This window comes from Lissotriton helveticus, chromosome 1_1, assembly GCF_964261635.1.
Source record: "Lissotriton helveticus chromosome 1_1, aLisHel1.1, whole genome shotgun sequence".
NCBI classification, from domain to species: Eukaryota; Metazoa; Chordata; class Amphibia; order Caudata; family Salamandridae; genus Lissotriton; species Lissotriton helveticus.
Window position 1 is genome coordinate 460478496 of NC_136057.1, and position 24285 is coordinate 460502780.

Consider the following 24285-nt stretch of genomic DNA (forward strand, 5'->3'; position numbering starts at 1 on the left):
CTTCTGGTTGCGAGGACATATAGGGCTTGTAGGTTCTCCAAGAATCAGAGGTAACCAGAGCCAATGCCCAGCTGCACCTTGGAATGTTTTTTCATTGTGTAACAGGTTTATTAGAAAGAGTCAACAATAGGTATCAAGGGAACCTATGTATTTCCAAAATGGGCACAAGATATAGAACTTAGAAGCAGTGGTTATTTGCACATCTTTGAAATGTGAGTACCCATACTAACATGTGAATTACAGGGATTTCTCAAAATTACTTCTTTCTTACACACTGTATTACATTTGAAAGGTCGAATGCAGAGAAAGACGATTGGTAATAAGACTTGTTTTACTATACTGTATTCCCCCAAGTCTCCCAATAAAAGTGGTACCTCACTTTTTGGGTAGGCCTTGTTCCCGTGACAGAGATGGTTCCAAAATGCAACAAGGATACATAAGAATTTCCACTGAAAACTGACCCTTTTGTTGCAATGTGCCTAGCTGTGGATTTTGGGCCCTAGCTCAGCCGGAACCTAAGGAAACCTAGCAAACCAGTACATATGTGAAAACTAGAAACTTAACAAAATCCATGATTGGGTGATTTGTGTGGCTCTCACCAGGTTCTGTTACCCAGAATCCTTTGCTAACCTCAAAATGTGTGTAAAAAACAGATTTTCCTCAATTCTGTGCTGGAAATTTCGGGAATCTGAGAGGAGCCACAAACTTCCATCCATCTAGCATTCCCGCAAGTCTCCCGATAAAAATGGTAACTCACTTGTGTGGGTAGGCCTAGTGCTTGTGGCACGAAATAGCCCAAAATGTGACATGGGTACATCGCATTTTTACACCTAAAACTGAGCTTTTTTTCCAATGTGGGCAGCTCTAGGTCTTGGACCGTAGCTCAGCTGGCATCCATGTAAAATTAGCCAAACTGTACATTTATGAAAACTAGACCCCTAGGTGTATCCAGGGTGGGCTGACTTGCATGGCTCTCACCACATTTTGTTACCTATAATCCCTTGCAAACCTCAAACATTTTCCTCACATTTCTGTGATGGAATGTTCTGGAATCTGCAGGGATCCACCAACTTCCATCCACCCGGCATAACCCCAAGATTTCCGATAAAAATGGTTCCTCGGTTGTGTGAGTAAGCCTAGTCCCCACAACGAAAAACAGCCCAAAACACAACATGGACTCATCGCATTATCCCACCGAAAAATAATGTGGGTAGATGTGGATTTTGAGCCCCAGCTCAGCCGACGACTAGGGAAACCTACCAAACCAGCATATTTTCGAAAACTAGATACCTGGGGGAGTCAATCAATCAATGGAGACTTTATTTCGGTTTTGATTCAAACCATAAAAGTACATACAATATAGCATTTAGGAAATACATTGTAAAACAATAGCAAAGTGCCAATAGTGCAAGGGTCAAATATATACATACAGTAAAAAAGAGAAATCATGAGAGATATAAATCATCATGGGAGCATCACTGATCCAAACAATTTCGCAGCTTTATACAAAGTTTTAAGAATTCGGTAACTTGAAGGATACTGTCCTTATGCAAAAGCTGTAAGTACATAAGGGCTGGTCTGATCTGATTAAAATTAAGTCTTTTTAAAAGAGCACCCAGATAGCGTTTGCGAGGGTATTCATAAAAACTACATAAAAATATAAAATGCAGCAAATCCTGTGGAGACTTTCCGTCTCAGCCACAGGGCGCTGCAGATTTGTTAAAAATATCACTTTTTGGTCTAATAAGCAGATGATGAAACAAGTTCAACCTAAATCTGGTTAACAGATATTTCTCATGAGAGGACAGTGAGCCAGACAAATATGGCTCAATTGATTCACATGTTTTAAGCATGACAGATTTTCTTACAGTTGGTTTTTGGAGCTCCACACATTCCCTATGTGAACTCCTGTCCGTAAAGAAAGCCTGTTTGATCGCTTTCACATCCCCTTTAACAATCTTGCTTGGGGAATCAAACAGTTCCAGACGACCGAGCCGGAAGAAACTAGATTTCAAATACTTTAACCATGGAGTATCCAGTGCCTTATCCTGAGATAAAAAGTCTTTCATAATCAGATGAGTCAGTGGTATTTCCTCATTTAGCCACAAGTTTAGCCAACATGTCAGAGGTCGTAGGGAAAAAATGTCACTTAAGTATTGTGCCCTCAACTCTTCATGTACAGCATAGTTTGAGGTACCAGCTGGGACACACAGTAAGCGCTACATAAAAGTATTTTCAGCAGTCTGCAACTGCACCCCACTGACATTTCCCCACAGTTCACTGCCATAGACAGCAGTGGCCACTGATTCTGCATTATATAATTTCATCATGGCACTAGTAGGTATTTTTCCTAATTTGGCCGCAAAGTTAAAAATGGAGGCATTCACCCTAGCCAATTCACCTTTCTTCTTGGCAAGAGGAGCTCCCCAACTAAGTTTGTTGTCAAAAGTAACCCCAAGATACCTGAATGATTTCGTTACCGGGATCACTAGATCATCTAACTTAAACAGGAAATTTCTGCTTGGCTTTTGACCAACTTGCATTATAAATGATTTAGAATGTTGATTAGTAAATCTCTGTCAGACATAAACATTTTAAAAGCATTAAGTAAAGTTTGCAGTCCCCTCTCAGTTCTAGAGATTAGAACCGCATCATCTGCGTATAAAAGAACAACTCTAGGACAGTCCGCATGTATGTTCTGCAGATCACTGTCTAAATCATTAATGTAAAAATTAAAAAGAAAGGGGGCAAGGATACAGCCTTGACGCACACCCTTTCTAATAGCAAAGTTACTGGTTACGCCCAGATCCTGAGAATACCTTACATTGGCACTAGTATTACTATGTAGGTCTTCAAGGAAGTTAACAATCCCAATATCAACCCCCTTTTCCCTCATGGACTGCCAGAGCCTTCCCCTGTTAACACAGTCGAAGGCGGATGACAAATCCATGAAGGCAAGGTGAATTGTACCCCTCCTTACTACAGTATACTTGCTTAAAATTAGGAAGAGATTAAGGGACTGTGTTATAGTTGAACGCCCCCCGCAGAAGCCATACTGAGCAATAGACATGATGTTATTTGTAATTGCCCAGTCGGACAATCTCTGCAGTATTATTCTCCCTGCTATTTTGCCCATAGAATCTATTAATGAAATTGGCCTATAGCAGAGTGGGCTGCCCCTATCCCCTTTCTTGAAGACCGGGACAATTGTGGAAACCCCCCATGAGTACGGGCAGCCAGCTGACGCAGCCGCATTAAAGACCGCCTCCAAGATGGGTGCCCAGAAACTAGGATCCGATCTATACAAATCAGGGGGAATCCCATCCGGACCCGGCGCTTTCCCACCTGTCAGTCCAGATATTCCGTCCAGAATCTCACATCTTTCAAACTTAATAATAATATCCCTTTCGCAGGGTGGATAATTGGGGATTTCTGACGACGTGCAACTATATAGGCTTTTTAAAATGGTTTACCCATTCATCCTCAGTTATGCAGCATTCCAAGCCACCCCCAGGGACCTGTACCAGAAAAGGTTTCTTTACCAGTGCCCAAAAATCTGGAACTACACTTTAAGGTATCAGGGTCAAGGATCTCGGACCAAGCTTCTTGTCTTAGGGTATCCTTGCGTGTGGCAATAACCGATTTATAATTTTTCCTACATTCTTGCACAGTCGATTTAACTCTGGGATTAGCTCCCAGAGCCAACCTTAAATCGTGCGCTGCTTTAGAGCAGTCCTGGTTAAACCATCTAGGACCCCTGTCATCTACCTTTTTGGCAGGGGCCGTCAGCAGCTGAGAAACTTTATGCGACAAATTATGAAATGCACCCAGGACTCTAGTTGATTCATTCCCAGCTACAGTACAAATCTGGATTTCATCTGTGCAAGTGTCTGTTATGTTATTGTACAGCCGCTCGACGTCGATCATCGACCATCTAAGGCGACGTCTTCCGTCGGTTGTGCTAAGCCTACCAGGGACACCCTTCCGTGTTTCCTTAGCTACCCAGGGGCCATTCAACCGGATGGTAAGGGGATTATGATCACTAAATTCATTGTTGCTAATGGAAAACGAATCCACAAAGGACTGCATTGACAATGTAAGTAGCATATAGTCAATAAAAGTTCCTCGTCCATGCCCTTTAAAAGTGGGGATATCAAAACACTTGGTAGGGTCCCTCAGTTCCATAGCTACTGTTAGATTTAGATCATTCAAAAAGTCATTAAATAGATCCCCTTCAGTAGTGTGTTCCATATGTAAACCCTGTGAACGTATACATTGCATATCCGAGATACGTTTTAGCAGAAGATCACCACAGGGGTGAACATTAAAGTCGCCCATAATCAAAAGGTTGTGAATACATTCATACATAGAAGCTGAGATAAAAGCATTTAGTGCCGCTACTTGGCTCCGAGCTGAGCATGAGTTTATACCATTATAAAAATTGACCAGACCTGCCAAACAGTTATCTTTAGTTAGCATTAACCCTGGGCGCCCGATTCGGCTACGCCCACGGAGTAGGCATAGTGTTGCCGTCTACGCATTTTGCGTAGACAGCGTAGCCGGCAACACTACGCCCACTCCGTGTGCGTAGCCGAGTCGGCCGCCACCCGCCTCCCTCCCGCCCTCCCCTAGATACATTATTTGAGCAATTAGCCTTATTAAAACAATATTAAAGCACTTACCTTGTCCGGGGCTCGTCCGGGGCTCCCTCTTGAATAGCGTTCTTTTCCTGGATACCAATGCGCCCGCGAAATGCGCATGCGCGGCCGCCCGCGCATGCGCATTGGTATCCAGGAAAAGGACGCTATTCAAGAGGGAGCCCCGGACGAGCCCCGGACAAGGTAAGTGCTTTAATATTGTTTTAATAAGGCTAATTGCTTAAATAATGTATGCGGGGGAGAGCGGGAGGGAGGTGCGTAGTGGGGCTACGCGGAGTGCGGGAGTGGGCGTAGCTTCTCGCCCTCTCCGCGTAGCTCCGCGGAGCCCCACTACGCCCACTACGCCCACCCTTAGTTAGCATCAGACCAATAAGGCCTGGATTATCCGTTTGAACTCTACGTATATTACAAGGTAAATCAACAGAAATAAATGTGACTAAACCCCCCTTTGGTCTACCCCTGCTAGATGGAGACGCAGGAACATAGAATGATTTATAGCCTTCAAGGTAGAAGTCACATTCAGTTGACCAGGTCTCTTGAAGACAAATGATCTGATATTGTTTGATGAAACTGATCAAGTTACAGTCTCCCATCTTTGAGGCTAAGCCCGCGATATCCCAGCAAATTACATTACTACCATTCCTTGTGTCCACAAGAGTCCCTACATGTCCTTCATCTGCCACTTGATCATTATCCTGCCCCACACACCCCTTACGTCAGTCACACGACTCCAAGCCAGAGAGCAGATCAAATCTGTTTCGAGTGTCCACATTGAAACCATTCCCACACAGAATACCAGCATTATGACTAGTGAATGATTCCACATTAGGGACAATCCTTCTGTGTGCATTAACATTATACTGATATGGAGTCTTAGCTGCCGGTATCAGGGACTGAGACTGTGATCTAATTTTCCTAGAAGCTGAGTGAACTACATTCAGATGGGCATAAAAATGACCAAGAGGCCGAACGCAAACACTGTTCGTATTATACAGTAGAGAGGCCGCCCTTAATAGTACTGTTGCCACATGTTGCAGGTGCCTAAAGTTAACCACAATACAGTCCCCGCTAGTGGCCTTACTAGACGGCCCGATCCAGTTCACCCTACGCGTTGAAAGGATTTGATCAGAGAATTTAGGTGGAAAGCCACAATTTTGACTCAACCACGCAACTGTTTTATTTTTTAGAGAATCATGAGACTCCCCATATGGCTGGGCAGAAAAGTCATCAATAGGCGGAACATTCGTTAGAACCACCACATAGGGAGCACAATCAAGTGGCAAGTTAATGTAACGACTTTTCCTTGTTTGAATAGAGTCGGGCCTACCATCAGACTCTACTATGGGTTGTCTAGGCTGTTCAGTTGCTAGAGGTTGGGCAAAGGACGCAGTTTCATTAGCAGGTATTTGATGACTGATCTGCTGCACTTTCTCTCTCACAACACTCTGGCCCTTATCCGCTGCCTTGGGTGGAACAGCTGTTGCAGTAGTCAGAAATGCTGAAACTAATCCACCCAATCTATCCACTTCAAGCGACACAGCGTCCAGCTTGGTGGTAAGTGGTCTCAGCATCTCTACTATTTTAGCCTCTATTTTTGCTACTGTTAAACTCATAAGTAGGGTAAATTGTTCCAAATCTATAAGCGTACCCCCCTCTTTATAACCATTCTCAGGGCAGGAACCAGGAATAGGGGCATTACAAGCAGAACATGGAGGATCAGCTCTCTTATTACTATTCTTCCCCCCACGTTTAGATTGCAGTTTTCTGCATAGTCTCACAGGTCTAGTAGGTGGTAATGTCTGCTCTGATTCTTCCAAGGAGGTATCAGACAGGACGTCCGGAGTCTCCCTGTGTACCTGTGCTACTGTAGCTATAGTAGCCCGGTCACTTGCAACATCGCTGTTCCCCAATAAAGAGACCCCGGACGGAGACAGAACCACGTCTAGTAACCGAGGTGGGCTTACCAGGCCCAGAGAGGCCCTTCTTTCATTATTGATTTGATTCACTTTTTTAACCAGGAAGTTATCCATAGTGCCCACACCAGAGGCTGGCTTATCTGGTTTGGATTTAGACATTACACACCCTTGTCCTTGCACAATTAAAATTATATATAGTAATAATATAACCGACAAGTTAAGGCACCTTACACGTTTTTAAAAAAAACATTAAACACCTAACACCAAAGTCTCACAATAATCACAGAAATAATATTCAAGTCCATACCAGGGTCTGTGGCCCAGCCCAGTCTCCTCAGGCCTCTGAGGGCCACAGAGGGCCCACCCTTTGCCCGGGCGTAGCCCGGCGCCGCCCGCACGCGTCCCGCGAGGCAGGAGAGGATTAGTACCTTTAAGGAAGTGACAATAAGGGGGCGGAGCTTCGGTCGCTCCTGGGGCACGTAGCTCTCAGAGGCAAGCCCCCAACACCCTGCCTCGCACCACGAAGCATCTCCCGCGAAGCGGGAGGCGCGAGATGTATTTCAGGTGCACCGGGCGGAAAGGGAGGGCTGCAGCAGGTGCTGGACAGAGCAGATGACTCCTGGGCACGTAGTTCTCAGAGGCAAGCCCCCAACACCCTGCCTCGCACCACGAAGCGTCTCCCGCGAAGCAGGAGGCGCGAGATGTATTTCAGGTGCACCGGCGGAAAGGGAGGGCTGAGATGACTCCTGGGACACGTAGTTCTCAGAGGCAAGCCCCCAACACCCTGCCTTGCACCACGAAGCGTTCTTACTCACAGATCTCAAGTCTTAAGTGTCCAGCGTCAGAATAAAGTAAGTAGTGGTTAGACTCAGGTGAACCATCGATTCTCACGCACTTTACATTGAAAAAAACTCCTGAGCTCCTCCTGACTGAAAAGCAGGTTGAAATGGTGCTGCGTGTTAGCCAGGAGCACTGCAACCCTTTACTCTGAGCAATACAGGAGTTATGAGGGCGTTCACACTGCGGAAGTGCCCGGGACAAATGTTTGTTATGCCACCAACGTCGAGGTGGGCTTGGGGCCGTGGCAGAGACCATGAGATGTCAAGAGCCATCTCATGGAGTGAGGGAAAGTACTCTCCGGTACATCACTCCTGCCGCTGGCCAGACGGGGCCTGCGCCGCAGTACGTAGGTGGGAGAAGCGGGCCGAAGCTTCCCGATGTGTGCGTGTGTGTGTTTGTGGAACGCGCTGAGGGCGCCGGGTTCTGCCTCCAGGCTGAATTATCTCTAGATGAGTCCGCCGTCCGTTCGCCGACGGGCCCCCTATTTTTCGCTGGATTACTTTAGTCCGTTCCTCTCACGAGCCCTGGGGGAGTCCAGAGAGGTGTGGCTTGCATGGATTCCCCAAAGTTCTCTTACCCAGAATCTCTTTACCTAAAATAAAATCACATTTTCCTCACATTTCTGTGCGGTAAAGTTGTGGGATCATTGGGCCGGCATAAATTTCCTACCAGCCAGCATTCCCCCAGGTCTTCCGATAAGAATCCTATCTCACTTGTGTGGGTGGGCGAAGGGCCTGTGACAGGGAAGGGCCCAAAACTCATTATGGAGACATCAAAATTATCTACCACAAAACAGCCTGTTTTTGCAAAAGGGGAACTTGCCTTTTTTGGTTCTGGGGTTGGGTGCCATCTAGGGAAAACTACCAACCCCAGACATTTCTGAAAACTAGACACCTGGGGTGGTCCAGGGAGGTGTGGCTTGCATGGATCCTCCAATGTTCTCTGACCCAGAATCCCCTGCAAACCTCAAATTTAGCTTAAAAATCTAATTTTCCTAATGATTGCGCCATCGTCATCAGATCGCCGGAGTGAGTTGGAGATGGCAGCCGAAGTGCTTCCGCTGCCATCCCTGGTGGGGGGAGGTAGAAAAGGGCAGCCCATGGGGGGAGCCCAACGCTACCCTCATAGGTAGGTACGAGGACGGAACGGTTCCGTCCTAAGCACATGCCCACCGGAGCTGAGGACTAAACCGTTCCATCCTCAGCATTAAAAGGTTTAAAACACTTGCAATACAAAATAGGAATAAGAAGAACACAAATGACAATCAACAAATAGGATTATAATGTATTCTTACTAGTACATTCTAAAAAGTTAATAGTTTGTCCAGCTCAAGTCTTTTATTTGTATAAAAATTACTGAACTGGGACTGGACAGTTGATGTGTTGTGCAGGGGGAAGAAATAAAACATGCTCTCAAATGGAAAAACAAACGAACTCATTGACACTAGGGGCCCTATCACATATATGGTACACTTTTCCTGTTTGCACCATGGCACACCTTCAAACTGGTGTGCCGTGCATTGTTAAGGAAAGTGTGCCCTAATATGTTTAATGCGTTGCCCTCAGGGCAGCACAATCAAGATACTGAGTGACTACTTCAAAGCTGCTCCGTGATTCGCAGTGCAGGCGTTACCCGCCTGCACTTTCAAAGGGGATTAGAGATCCCCTTGTCAGGGGGTGAAGTGAGTGACTGCATCCTCCTGCGAGAGGGATGTCCGGGGATCCATGGGACCCCTTTTCATTCACGAGAGGGCTGCCCTCAGGGTGCGCCACCTTTTTGTGGCGCAGTTTCAGTGCGCCTCCTGACAGTTTCTTTGCTTTTGTTCCTGCATCCGTAATACAGCACGGGTGCAGATAAAAAGAGATTCCCTCATTTGCGTGGGGAAAAGCCCCCATGCACATGAGGTAACGCCCTCTTGACATAGCGCTGGTGCAACATGTGCACCAGCGTAATCTGTATTGCAAAAGGGGTCACACAAACGTCTGCACCCTTTTTGTAATACCAAAGTGCCTAAGGGGGGCAAAAATCAGGCACACATGCCCATTATGAGCCTGGGTCAATGTCTGCAATACGGTCCCAGATGTTTACAGGAGTTCTATTAATACCTTTCGAAAAGGACAGCATTCTTTAAATTTACAATAACTTGTTTTTAGGTCGAGCCTGGGCAGTGTATGCGCTGCTCTGCAAAGTATGCTGTATTCAGGTATGTCTTGAAGCTCCACCCACTCTCCCCCATATTTTTCATTGGCTTGTGTCATTGTCCACTGTAAACTGTGGCTATTCATTGGTCAATAGGCTTAGTAGTCCCTCCTTAGTACCGCCTTGTCTCATTTTGTAACCCTGCATAGTGACACCCCCTGTTACGTGTGTTGTTACTCAGTAGGCTTTAATTACTGCCTCAGAGCACTATTTTCTAGAAATAGCTTTGTCCTGCCTGGCAGGACAAGCTATCTCCTTATGCTTTAAAGAAAGAGTTATAGCACAAACCCATTTGCAATGCAGTAAGTCTCGCATTTGTGAAAGTTTAAGCTATTGGCATTGTAAATGACAATGCCTTTTATTTATGAGTTTTAAAAGCAAGACATAAATAAAAGGCATTTTCATTTACAATGCCAAAAGCGTAAATGCTCGTAAATGCGAGACGTATTGCATTGCAAATGCTTGTTTTTATACACTAATCTCTTTTTAGGCCTGGTTTGTCAGAAAAGCTGTTTGTAAGACATAATGCTACGGTACCAGTTCATCAAAATATACACAGAGTGAACTTTAGCGCCATCAGGAGGAGCAGGGGGAGGGGAGTACTTTCTCACTTCATGCTATGTACCAATTATTTTAACCTTTAATCTTTCAGTAGTGTTGCCTTTGGAATGATGATACTATTTAACATATGAGAAATGCATTTAGTCGTTTTCTTTATCTTCTATATGCATTCCATGCAGAAAACTATATTTTTTGCTACATTGTCCCTACATGTGGCTTAGCCAATAGGACAGGCATTTCATTTGATAAAAAGCATGTGAGCATGCCATGCATGTAAACAGCATTAATGAATGGGTGTGTTAACATGCGTTTTCACATTACAGCCTGGCCTATTGGTTTTGTCAGTGTTCGTGATATTTGGTCTTCAATGCTATTATATCTTTTCCACACCAGCAATATTTGTACACTGCTTTATCCGTTTCCTTCTTTTTTATCCCCATTGCGTTTGTCCTCCTTTAAATACTGCAAGGGTACACAAACTAACATTAAAACAATAACAAATACAGATATGTCAAATACCGAAGAGCCTTCGAAAATTTATATGGTCAAGTGCTTCTTAGCTTTCTTTTCTGTATGTCCAGCAAATCTAATGATTTCCTTTGGATGGCACATTTGTTAATCTGTCTGCTCATTAGAACAAGTTCATGAATCACTATTTTTTTTTAGCATCAGCCCCATGATGTACAAACAAAATAAAATAATACACAAATCACAAGAAGATATTGCAAAATAATCTCCAGATCATCTCTTTGAAATGGAAACATGATAGTAAAGTTCAAGATCACACAATCGATGCACTTTGCGTGGGTCAGATTAGCACTGAGCCGACAAATGCTTCTCTGAAGCTTTGATGAACTGCTGAGCAGAAGAAACCCCTCGTGTACCCAGGTGTCTCTGGTTCCCATGGCGTGCGGCAAGGCGGATAAACTCTGATAAACTATAATTGTTTGTAAGTTCGTAGTTCGTGCTCAGAATTCTAATACCTTGGTTGCTTTTGATATTTCCTGTGCCATAATGCTAATCCGAGACACTCAGTTCACTACATATTTACATAAAATGATTCATGCAGACCCGCTTCTGGCATAAACATTCATTTTGATGTATTGAAATTTATGGAAATCCATTTCTCGCCCATCCCCAGCATTGGTTGCTTGCCTAATATCCAAAAAGGATTCCTATCTCAAACGGTGTCCTCTCTTAAAAAGTGACACGTCGCAATTCTTCAGTGATGGATTGGCTTGGAGAAAGCAATGACTTCCTTCCTGTTTTAAAAAACATGCCTTTGTAGTGTGAACCTGTAATGCTGCTGCGCATGTAGGCTCTGCTGTCGCACGCTTTTGGAAGACTGCAAAGTCTGCAGGGAGAACATGAAATAGATTCAGGAATTTTCTAGACCATTAAGCATAACCGCCATAATTGATAAGGTGCTAGGACTCCTCGCCCACGCACATTTTGACAAAACAGCCCACCACGGTCAGATCAATAAGATCCCTGCCTTCAAGAGCATCATCCCTTACTTATAAAAAAAAATGGGAAACTCTTTTTAAAGCAGAGCCCTAAATTAATGTCCTAAGCTCAGCACTTATAACTGCATAAATTGTCTTTATTGAGTCATAACTTAGGGTGCCCTCTTCTGGACCCTCGTAATGTATTTTCTACCTCACATACAAATCTATAATGCACAACAAACACTACAAAACATGTAAAGAATTTACTAGTGTAAACTATGTGATGTAGTCTCCAATTCGGTGCTTTGCTTACCGCTGCTGACTGGCCCGCTGAGAAAGGGGAGTCGCAACAGCACTGGGGCTGTTACTTGAACACGATTTAGGGCCAACAAAATATAAATGTCTGCTCTGAAGTCATCTATGAAATATATTTATTTTTTATAGACTATGTGAGGATGGTATAGCTGATAAGTTCCATAGATTTTGCAGACTGATTTACCTGTGAAATATCGAAGCATGAAAATGCAGATTTATTGTAAACTTTGGCCCAGGTGCAAATAAAGTGGGAGTCGGTAAACTGTATGTAAGTACAGAGGTGTGTGAGGAATAGCAAATCAGTAAGAATCGCATTCACAACCAGTCACAAATTGCAATTCATATCCAGTCGTAATTTGTGGCTGTTTCATTAGCGGCCACTGATGACATCACAGAACCAGGAAGTACACTTACAGTAGATAGAGTGCAGGAGGTGAACAGTGTCTGCAGACATTACTAGTAGCTGGAGGATAAAGATTATAGAGGAAGGAAGAGAACAAAGAAGTTCTGATACCACGATCTGGGGACCTAAGTAAAGGAGTGAATTGCTGAAAATGACAAGCTGTTTGTCTGGGCCTCTGAGTAAGACGTAAGCCACAAAGAAACACCTATGGACCTCCATCCACCACATGAACAACTTTGTTGGAATTACAAATCTACAAACGTTGTATTGCCTCTGTCCTCGAAAAAAGGAAAGGTTAGCCAGCAGGAAAAATAAGGCAGAAACTGTAGGTAGGGGGCCCAGCATTAAACCATTAGCCAGCCATATGGAGGAATTCAGAGAGACCTTGCTCCACTGCACGGCAGTCTAGTACAGGCTAAAAAATGCTCTTCTGGAGCTCCGGATGTACAGGCTCGTAAAGTGAGAAGGGCTAAACAAATGAGCAAAGCATCAATGATGCATTTATTTACTTTTGTTATCTATTTCGGAGTTTTATAGAGCTCTGTCCGTAACCTTTCAGTGATTTTATAGTGAAAGATAGAACAAAATATATCAGAAAAAAACACATGTGGAGGAGAAGACATCCAGTCAGGAAGGGGAGGTGCCCTTAGATGAGGTTCTGCGATCAAAGGTCCTTGGTAATAGGCTAGTTCCATCAGAATGAGTTGAAAAAGTTTCCAATAAGTCTATACGGTTTGTTTCAGATTTCAGCTAAGTCTGCCATTTTTCACAGTCTTGGGCCTTGCACTCCTAAGGTTCTTCTTCTGTGGTTCATTCATTTGTACTGCCATTGCTGGAGAAGATTGGCAGCTGATGAGCAGAGGTTTTAGCTGGAATGTGTGGTAGTTCTAGTTTCTATAGGTACTTGGGACAGTCTTCAAAGAAAGCTTTGTGGGAGCCACTGAGAATCTTGAATTTATTTCTAACTTTGATCCATAGCCACTGGAGGACATTCAAAGCAAGTTTGATGCTGTCGCGTTTTTAATTTATTTTTAAAGTTAAAGCACTTTCTGACTGCCTGTTATACAATCTTTGTAACCTAGCAATGCGTGCTCGGGGAGGCAATTGATGAAGGGTCTCATTTGGTTTGGAGTGGTGCAAAAATGGAACAGATTGGGGAGGGCTGGAAGTTGATCCCTTTGTCACTGAATTGATTTGTGAAGTGAAGGACATTTAAGAGTTTGCCCTGGATCTTGGCTTTTGGAGTGGTCCCAATGCCTTGTGGGCCATTTGAAGGGTAATGATAGAGATTCAACTCTCCCAGTACAGTCATCTAAGTCTTCGTCCCATTCATTCTTGGGAACCTCTTCCTCAGCCACTGGAGGGCATGGTCTAGGCATGTGGTGATATTGGTAGTATTTTTTGGGTTCTTATTCAATCGGAAAAAGTTAAGAGTCTCATCATTAACATATGTAAGATCACTTGATTGTGCTCAAGATAATGTGCTAGAGAGAGTACAAAAATATTAAACGAGAGTCGTGATAGAAGGCTTGATGCTTGAAGGCACTGTACACAGGATATCAGATGTGCGGCTAATTCAGCTGTTCTCTTGTTCCTCACTTCTTGGCAGCATTTAGAGAAGGAATGAATCCAGGATAAGGCAAGTCCCGTATTCTATCTCGAATTTACTACTGTCTGTAGCAGTATAGTGTGATCAACAGTGTGATAGGCTGCAGAAAGGATGAGTAGTGAGAAGGCTGCTTTTGTATTCTTATTCAGAGTGGAGCAGTTCCTCCTTTTATATCTGCTGCTACTGTCCTAGTACCTTCCCTGGGTCTAAACTCAGGTTGATGGTCATGCTGGATGTAGTTCATTTCCACTTATCTTATCGCCTCCGACAGGATCTTGTCTCTAAAACGGAGGTTAGCATTAGTACTCTAGTTTGCTAAACTCCTAGGGTTTGCATTCGGCTTCTTTAGAGGAGTGATGAATATGACATGCTTACGGGGAGGGGGAGGGGATGGTTCCTGATCTGAGAGATGTTTTGTGGCTTCCTGGATAATAGAGAGGAGGAATTGTTCAGGACAGTCGGCTGATCATATCTGATTGATGATCGAAATGACTTTCCTCTGCTGCCTTGACTTGTCATCTCTTCAGTTTCTAGTAGGTGGATGAAGCCACATCAAGACACACAAGGTGGGGAAATGTCAGCACTGCCACAGTGCTCCAGAGCGGCAAACCTAGTCTGGGCAGAGGGAGGAGGCGATAGGTTGAAAATCTTATTACCAACAGTGGTTTGCTTCGTGTGTTAGCTCGCACAGTGAATTGAAATTGGAGTGCATTCCATATGATAACTTCCAAAACTATCAATCCCCGAGTGCCTATAGATCCTCATTAAACATCTATCCAGTGCATTAAACATAATCTTTGATTGTTGACGGTGTTTGTCGATTAACAGCCTTTATAGGACCTTTGCTGTATCATTCACAGTTTCAGTGCATTTTCAAATGAAATGATCAATTAAACTGAATATATTATATATTTTGCTCTAGATTTTAAAAATACCTATTCTAATTATTAGAATATGATGCCTATTTCATACTTCATATGTTCTTCCATTGCAAGTTCAAGCTCATATACATAACGTATTGCTGAATATTCATTTTTTATTTCTGTTTTATTTATTCCAGCAATTACAGCGCACTGGTCGGCGTGTGGATCTATGGATTTTTTGTTGTCATGTTGTTGGTGTTGGACTTTCTGTATTACGCAGTAAGGAACTATGACTGGTGCAAGTATTATCTGGCACGGTGGGGCATCCAGGGAAAGTGGCTGCAGCAGGGACAAGGCCAGTGGAACAGCCCTTCTCGGGACACGTGCCAAGTACAGACTCGTTCTCAAAGTTCACAGGCCGTGCATACATTAAAAGGAGATGCTGTGAGCTCACCGCTGATGTCTTTTCAAACTTCAACTGCCTGGTAAGACTCTGTTCTTCTTGCTCCTTTGAAATCTTGCCTCTCAAGGATATTTTATTTTCTGTGCTGTCCTACTGTTTCGCGTGCCTACTTCCCGTAAGTAGAACCTTCACAGTGTGTTGCACCACTATCTCGTGCTTATGAGTGAGATAATGTCAGATATAGGTTGCCTTTGCGGATTTGCATGTGCTATTTTTTTCGGCTTTGGAGTAGTCCATTCAACATTTACAGACTGCATGCTTGTGTCCCTAACCTCCTCAGCCCTGAGACTGCAACAGTTTTTGAATTCTTCCTGGCATCTGCACTTGTCTCCTGTCAGCAGCCATTAATCAAAGGGCCTCCATTGCTTGGTGGTAGTTTTGTCTGAGTGGTGCCACTTGATACACCGGCATTTTCTCCCCCCAAAAATCAGTGACTTACACCCGTGAGCTACTTGCTTTTGCTGTGCAACCAGCACATCTGGTTTGTGCTCTCTAAAACTGCAAATACATAAAGCCCTCAAAACTCATACTTACAACAGCCCTTATGAAAACAATGTTTACGTGGCGATGGAAACTACACGCCCAGCTATATAACCTGTATCTCGATTAAACACTGAAATATTGAATTGTCCTCAGGTATCCCAAAATATTATAAACAATACCGTATGCCAAAATATGCACGTTTGGACCTTACACAAGAGGGCGAAGCAACTGCGGGTGACAGATGAGCCAAGAAATACCTGAAACCACGACACCCTTCTCCTCGTGTGGGAAACGGAGACAGATTCGTTTTGCAAGTAACTAAAACAGACAGAAATAGATATAAGGATTTTCACTCGGAATCCGTGCTGCAATCAACATCTTGTTTTGCATTATCCAGTATATTTTGCTATTGTGTTTCTGAAAAATGACACATACATACAATATTCCGGTTTCACTGGAATTGAATGATTGGCTACATTCCACGTTCTCATATTATGTTTCATAATATTACATGCATTTCTTTATAGATTATTTTCCTTCAATGTCTTGAACACCTTAAATCTGAAGTTTATATGAGTGTTCTTTTACCACCCAACCAACAGACATTTAATCTTATTTGTACCCACCCTATTCATAGCTGACATCATGACTCGAGTAATCGGATCAAAATGTCTGCATTTGCTTTATATATTTTTTTACGTTTTTACTTGTAACGCGCTAGAGTAATTTCCACAAAATATAAAACAACCATAAAATAAATCAAATAGATGGTGTCTATTTTTCACAAGGGCGGTGTTTTATTACATTTGATTGGAGTAACCATAAGCCCTTAATAAGAGGAACACATATCTTGCGTAGCGTTATACGGTTTATAATGTGCACGTGACCTTGTGCTTTTAAGCCTATTGGACAGACCCCCGGTAAAAGATGTAAACATAGGGTGCTGAAAAATAAGAATAACACAGCCAAGTTTGATTGCCCAAAGTCTTCACTGGCTCGCTCCTCATAGATTCCCGAAAGACTTGGCATTCTCAGCTAAAGTGCAATTATGCATTCAGTGCCTGCCTAAAGCCTGTCACTAGGCCAGGAGTGCTGTGGAAGTGTGCTCAGCTTGTGTTTGCCTTGCAGAGCATGACTACAAAAGGGAAAACACGCAGCTGCTTAGAGGGAAGGTCTGCCAACTTTCCACCCTGTAGACGTTAGTAATTATACACAATTAAGAATAACACATTACTAAGAATGTGCGGCCACTAACTACAATGTCTACAAAATAAAACCAACTAAGTGTCTCATTCCTGAGTGATGTGCGGAATCTCTTGTTAATAATTCTCTCAGTGCATTTTAGAATAACACGTTGGAATTATATGCTAACGTGACGTCACCAAGATGTGGTTGATATTAACTTTGCACCTCATGTCCCGTGCGACGATGTAAAGTTACATCCACAAATAACTGCCTTATTCGTTGACTCCAAATGTTTAATGGAACTCTTCTGTTTGTAAGCTACACCATAATATTTAGTTCAAAACCGGAAAAGATTAACTGGAACAGTGGAAGCCATTATAAGCACTAAGCTCATGGACAATTCCTGCCTCTGGGTGCCTGCACTGTCAGTCCTTGAAGAAAGACTAAGCGTTCTGCTGCTGCAAGAGGAATTAACTTGCAAAACTCTGGATGCAGCATACTCTTTCAATACCTTTTTTTACAAAAATGCACATCGTTCAGGGGAAACTATCTACCTACCAAGTCCATCTGTTGCTGGGCACAGCGCGGTGAGGGGTGCAGGGCGGTGGTTGTGCTGGTAGGACCAGTGATCATGATGGGGCGATGGTGTGGTCTGTCAAGGTGAGTTCATTGATGTGGCTGTACTTGAGTCTGGCTGTGAAAATGGGGTTGAGTGTGTGTCCTGCGCTGTGCGTGGGCGCTGTGCGTGGGATTGGTGACTCGTTCAGCATGTTTATGCTTTCAAGGAGGTTGGTGGTGTTCATGTCGTCAGGTTCGTCGAGGTGGAAATTGAGGTCTATGAAGAAGATGTAGTGCTTGGAGTCAATGAAGAGCGGTGCAATGAAGTCTTGGATGGCATCACAGAAGTTGGGGCGAAGTTCTGGAGGTCTGTGAGTGAGCATGCCTTTGATGGTGGTTTCCCCTTCAGAGTTGGAAGTTGAGATGCTTCATGATCGGGGTGGCATCATCCGCGGTAGTGGTGCACTCTATGGGTTCCTTGTGAATTATGGTGATCCCACCTCTGTGTTTGTTGACGCGGTCTCGATATGTTATCTTATAGCCATTGGGCGCTGCTGAGGCAATGATAAGCGCTGATGCGGGTTTGAGCCAGGTCTCGTGAGCAAGATGATATTAGGGGGTGAGAGGGGCAAGGGTGTCCCAGATCTCAGTGGCATGTTTGCAGAGAGATTGTGTATTGAGCGGGTGCCCCGGGTAAGCAGGTGAGAAAGCAGTGCCAGCAGGCGAAAGGTCCTAGCATAAATTGAGGTGCAGCAGTAGTTGTTGTTGCAGTGTACAATGTACAGAGCTCGGAGGCGGTGTACCTTCAGGTGGCAGGAGCACCAGGGTTCCAGGCAGTGGGTGTGGTCCAGGCGTGCATGGGCAAAGATGGGCTTCCCTTTGGTGTGCCCGCAGGTCGCCCGCCTCCATTTAGTAGGTTCTGGGAGGGGCACTGGGAGGAAAGTAAACAAATGGTGAGAAAAGCAAGTGGCGGCAGGGGAACATTTGTAAAAGCCAAAAACACTGAAAATGCTGAGCAAACAGTGAAAATGGTAAGATAAATAAAGAGTACAGTTGGGCTATAAAATTAAAGGCTGTGGAGAAGGAGAAACCGAGTTCACAGATAGATAACAGTATTACAAGATACAATGTTACAGCAGGAGGAATGGCTATGCAATCAATCAATTCAATCAATTTCGTCTTTATTTGATATTTTTCAATCATAAAAGACACATATAAAAAGTACACATATATAAAACAAGTGTGCCACACTTATAAAATACAATTATAGTTAAAATTACTTATAGTAAAAGAATAAAATTTACATTCGCATCGAGACAAGTTGTATCAGAAAGGAGCTGCATAAAACAATATACCTGCAGTAGCCATGAGAAGAAAATGGCACTTGATAACATAATCATGACCACTTAATTAGTGCAAAGAGAGGCCTACATTGGTAGCCAGGCCACTCCTTCTAAGGGCCCATGTCCAGCTCAAGAATTTTGCCATGGCTGTGGCTACAAGTTCCCCCGTATCTGTCTTTAAAATACGCAATGCTGTTTGGCATGATCTTGTGCCAGTATTTAGACAGATCGGCTTGAGCCATTTATTGCGGGGGCACTTGTAGGCTGGGCATTCAAACAATACATGTGATATAGACTCCTCATGAGATGAACACGTAATGCATTTTGTATCTCCATCACTCCATTTTGCCTCCAGCCTATATTCATACTTGAGATCTAAAAAGAGGCCTGTCAAGGAGGCACCGACCACCAATGACAAAGACTTTAGCCAGACCATGTCCCTGTATAGAGATTTAAAATAATTTTTGGTTGGGAACTGGTTCCCTACCGGGTCCTCCCACAAATGCCTGAGACTGATATCAAGAAGTAGGCCCCTAATCTTTTGCAACATTTGATTTTTGAAGAGGTATCGGCTTCTCTAATATGCTTAACTGCTTTAGCATAGGGTGCTAACTCAGGGGTGGTCCATAGCCGCCTCCAATACACTAGGGGTCTAAAACCTGCTGCCTCCTCAAATTAAATACATCCCAGATCTAAAAATAGGAGTTTGAGGGGGGTCGAATGGGGGAGGCCAGTAAGTGATCTCAGAAACCTATTTTGGGCAAGGACTGAGGGACCTAGATGTTCGAAACCCCAGAGTTCTGCACCATAAATAATCGAGCCCTAATTTTCCCATTATAGATGGCTAAAGCTGAGCCTACCGGTTTGGTATAAGACAGCCGGTGCTCTTTTAAAAGGGCCTCTGCCAGTTGGTTGTGCCTAAGAACTAAAAGATCTATCTGAGGCTTCCAGTTCATCCTCTTGCCCATCATTACACCCAGGTACGTGAAGCTATCCGTTTGCTCAAAAAGCGTGTTTTTCATTAATACACTGCCTCTCACTATTTTATGTTTGTGCAGCACCATGAACTTAGTCTTATCAACATTGACTACTGGTTCATGGTCCTTGCAAAATGAGGTGAATCTGTAAAGGACTCGTTGCAGACCAGATTGAGTTTTGGATAAAATTATGGTGTCGTCTGCAAACATTAAAAGTGATACCCTTCTACCACCAAGAGTAGGGGCGTCAGTTGGATACTCAGAATAATATGAGATAACATTATTTATAGAGAGCGAGAAGAGGGTGGGGGCCAAAACACAGCCCTGCTGTATCCCCTTAGTCACAGGAAACCGATCAGTTATCTCACCCTGATGACCCCACCAGACCCGGCCATAATTAGACTCATGAAGCTTAATAATAAAAGATAAAATCTCGGGGTGGCAACCCTACTTTCTTAAGAGTGTACCATAACTTGAAACGGGGCACCAAATCAAATGCTGCCTTAAGATCTATAAATGCAACATAGAGTGTCCCCCCTGCTAAAACCACAGTATTCCAATACATCATCATGAATCTGAAAACTTGGTCAATAGTACTGACATGAAGACGGAAGACAGCTTGAAAGGTGGACAGTATTTCTTGATCATCTATCCACATGTTTACCCTACTTAACACCAGTCTGGCCACAATCTTTGCATAGTGTCTATAGGACTTATGGTCCTATAGTTACTTGGGCTGCGCGGTCCCCTTTTTTACACATAGGGATGATTTCAGCCCCACGCCACAATTCTGACAAGGGAGTGCCTCTTGCCAGACCATTAGCTATAGTATGAATATATTTGAGCCAATTTTGCTTATCGGATTTAAAAAACATCCACCGGGATACATTCCGGTCCCGGAGCCCTACCTGCTGCCACACCATCAAAAACTCTCTCAATTTCCCCAATATCAAAGGTTAGCAATGTGTCACACATTACTTGTGGATATTGGCTTGGGCTACTAGTCATAGAAGCAAACTGGGTCTGATAGTGCATGACCCAGGCTTCTGGTGGGACATTATTAAATGGTGTGGGACCTATATCACCACTTCCCCATTTAATTGTCTGCCAGAACCGCACCCAGTTTTTCCCATTGCTTGCATTTAATAAATCCCACCATCTTATCTCATCAAAGATCTTCTTTGCCCGTCGTTGGATTTCCTTATATGCAGCCGTTGCTTCCCTAACTTTATGCGGCAGTCCCAGCCTAATAGCTTGGGAGAGATGTCTGAAAGCGGCCCTATATGCCCCATCATACCATTTAGCTGATTTCTGAATGGCCTGCTTGGTATTCCTTTTTTTTTTTTTTTTTTAAAGAAGGTTTTCAACTTTTCAAATAGCTCCTCATGAGCCTTTGTAAAGGCAGGAAGAGGTGTGAGAGAGCTAGTAAGGTGTCTTCCAGGGATGACTTTATCAAATCCAGAGTACCCTAATCTTCTGAGAGCAATGCCCATTTTAGACTACGGCAACCTTGTGACATAATAACATCAGCCGTGACTATTTCACTACCTACCCTTGCCATGGATAGGCCATTTATTTTTAAGGTTAAAATTAAGGGATCGTGGTCACTCTCAACTCTACTCTGGACCTTCATGTCCTCTAACCTTGCGCATGATTCTAAATTAATAAGGAAGTACTAAATTCTACTACTTCTTCTCCCATTATTGAAGGTGTGGGTACCCTTGCTGTCAGATTTTGACCTACCGTTGACGGCCCTAAGGCCCATTTCCAGGGATAAACTTTTTAACTGGAGCACTACCTCAGACCATTTGTTGACTGGGGAAAGCTCTAAAAGTGCTATGCCCCAGATCGCATCCTCGTCCCGGGTTAGACTTCCATCTTCTAAGCCAAGGGGCTCAAAGGTACAATTGAAATCACCCGCAAATACCAGGTGATTTGTCCCTTTAGTGGTTTAAGAAAGGCTTCGAGATTTGAGATGGTAGGGGAGGCTTTCCCACCCACTAGCCCTCTTGCATAAATGTTAATCACTGTGAGATCTAGCTCATGTTCAGAGCAGATTTCAATAGCTAGGATATCAGGATTATCTATCATTATCTCTTCTACCTAAAACCTGCCTGCTGTCTTGCCCAGATTAGCAGACCCCAACAAGGTCTCCCTTTATGGCTGGCAATTGATGGTTTACCAAATGCCAAGTACTCAGGGCGGAAAATCATATTCACTGACCAAGTCTCCTGAAAAAATAACAATATTGTGGTTCTCTACGAAGTATGAGCACTCAGGGGAGATAATTTTTATTTGAAGGCCAGCAATATTCTAAGATATTAAGCTTAATGGGGGGAAGCAGTGCTAACCTCCCTAACTGTGGATAACTGATTCATACTCCTCCCTGGATATTTTAGGGCATCCGGCTGGATAGTCAAGTCAGTCACAGGGGATGAAACAGACCGGGCAATGGTGTTGTCTAACTGAGACGGGCTTGCAGATTGTAGTCAGTCACAACCATCTAGACCGGACAGAGAGGCAAATCTATTGACTAGATTTAAATCAAATGGTCTCTGTGTGATTCTCTGCAGTGCCCCCAGGTGGTTCTGTACACGGGGCATTGACCACCCTATCAGAGGAAAATGACAGGGTCTATAAAAGAACCCTAATGGCAGAAGGGAGATTTTGCTGGAATATTGCTCTGAATTACTGCTTCATAAATGGTCTAGCAGAAATCTCACAACCTGCTCGTTATTAAAATTAGCAACTACACAATCCCCTCTCCATCCTTCCTAGAGTATCCTATCCAAGCTGTGCGTCTGGCCATGATCATCTGATTACAGATATCCCAATCGCCAAACCCCAACATACTTCAATTGAGTTGTAAGCCAATGCATAGTTTTAGCCATCAACTCTTCGATTTCTTTCAATCTGTCCATCCTGCAATACTGGGACATTGCTCAGGGCCACTACCAAGGATGCAGCGGCTGGAGGGAGGTACAAAACCTGGGAGCCCTCCAAAGCTGAGCTGTGGTCCTATCCCTCATGCATCTGTAGGGGTTCTCGGCCATAAGGCCCCGGTATCAAACTGGGTAGATTTGCTAAGGCACGAGTAGAAGGAGAGTTTTCTTTGTCACCCACTAACCCTGCACATGATCTACTTTCCTACCCTCCCTGAATACAAATGCTGGCCTGAGCAGGACCACTAGGCATAGTCCCCTGCTCACCCACTTTACCTCCCACATTCGCTGAACCAGCATCATGAATACTAACAACTTCCCCATTCCTCCCAGGTACTAGTGCATTGATGACATTTGCCTAGCCGCTGGGGGTTTGGGGGGCATGGGATTTCCATATACCGCATTACTCAACTCTTTAGATGTATTGGCTGTTAACCTGTTACTAGGAACTAGAGAACCCTCTACATTGCAAAGGTTTGTCATAACCTTCAGTTCGAAGTTAGTTAGACTCTCCTCGATTTTTGACAGTCTGTCGATGATAGGGGTCAAAGATGATGCAATTAGATTACCCAGTTTGGTCCACATGGCCTCATTGGCTTTGGGAGAGGGATCGCCTAGGAGATCTGAAATCGGGTCACCAGGCATACTTGATAGTGGGTCCCCCATCGTTGGTGTTGGCAGTGATGCAGTTCCTCCATTTTTATTTGTCCATTTGGCTTTTGCAGGTTTCTGCGGGCCCCATCTCCGCTTCCTCTTTTGTGGTGGATCTGGGATTGAAGCAGAGAATTTGGTTATGCCGTGAGGCGCAGATCTTGTAGCAATACGTGGGGGTGGGCTGCTTCGGGTGTTTGCCGCATCCACCTGTACCAGCTCAAAAGATGGTGGGTTATTATGAGTTCCCAGTATGACTTGTGTTTCCAATGATTAATTTATGGACTGTCCAGAGTCGCTTGCCTTATCAGAAGGGTCGGTATCTGCAACCAAGGAACAGTTAGGAATGCGAGCAGATGCTAGGGCGCCCAAAGATGATCGTTTGGTCGTATGTGGATCTAGAGATAGGCGGCGCTCTGTCAGTGCTATCTCATGAGGGAGGACCGAGCTAGCTCTGATTAAAAATTGGTCCAAAGTCCCCACCACGCTACTAGACAGCTGCTCAATTCTCCCCTTACCCTCACGCAAATTCATCCTCACTGTACTTTTGATGTAATAAAAGATGGAATTAAGAGTTTAGGGAGATCAAACTTCCCAATTAGTAGCTCCTCTCCCGGAGCAAACAGTATGTTAAGTCGGACTGACCTTGCAATGATATCGAGCTCAGAGAATGGGCCCGGCCCAGCCTGATCCGGGCTCAAACGGGCCCAACCTTGGCCCGGGTTTCACCCGGCACGCAACCGTACACGTCCCGCGAAGCGGGAGAGGCGAGCAGTGAAATAGTGTCCTGCTGACAGGCTCAGGTGCGGGCAATCAACAGCAGGCTCCCTGGGACTTGCAGTCCCTCACGGTACAGGTGTCTTCCTCCAAA

General features: G+C 44.2%; 1 protein-coding gene across 2 annotated transcripts in view; it reads left to right on the forward strand.

Moving 5' to 3' along the window:
• Positions 1–24285, forward strand: part of SHISAL1 (shisa like 1) — a 671920-nt gene that overhangs the window by 405739 nt on the left and 241896 nt on the right. Inside the window, exon 4 of one of the 2 annotated variants that reach the window (XM_078673855.1) lies at positions 15010–15297. In XM_078673855.1, the coding sequence (XP_078529981.1) occupies positions 15010–15297 (288 nt within the window). Of the gene's footprint in view, positions 1–15009; positions 15302–24285 lie in introns of those variants that run through there. The other variant, XM_078673854.1, reaches the window with a different exon arrangement.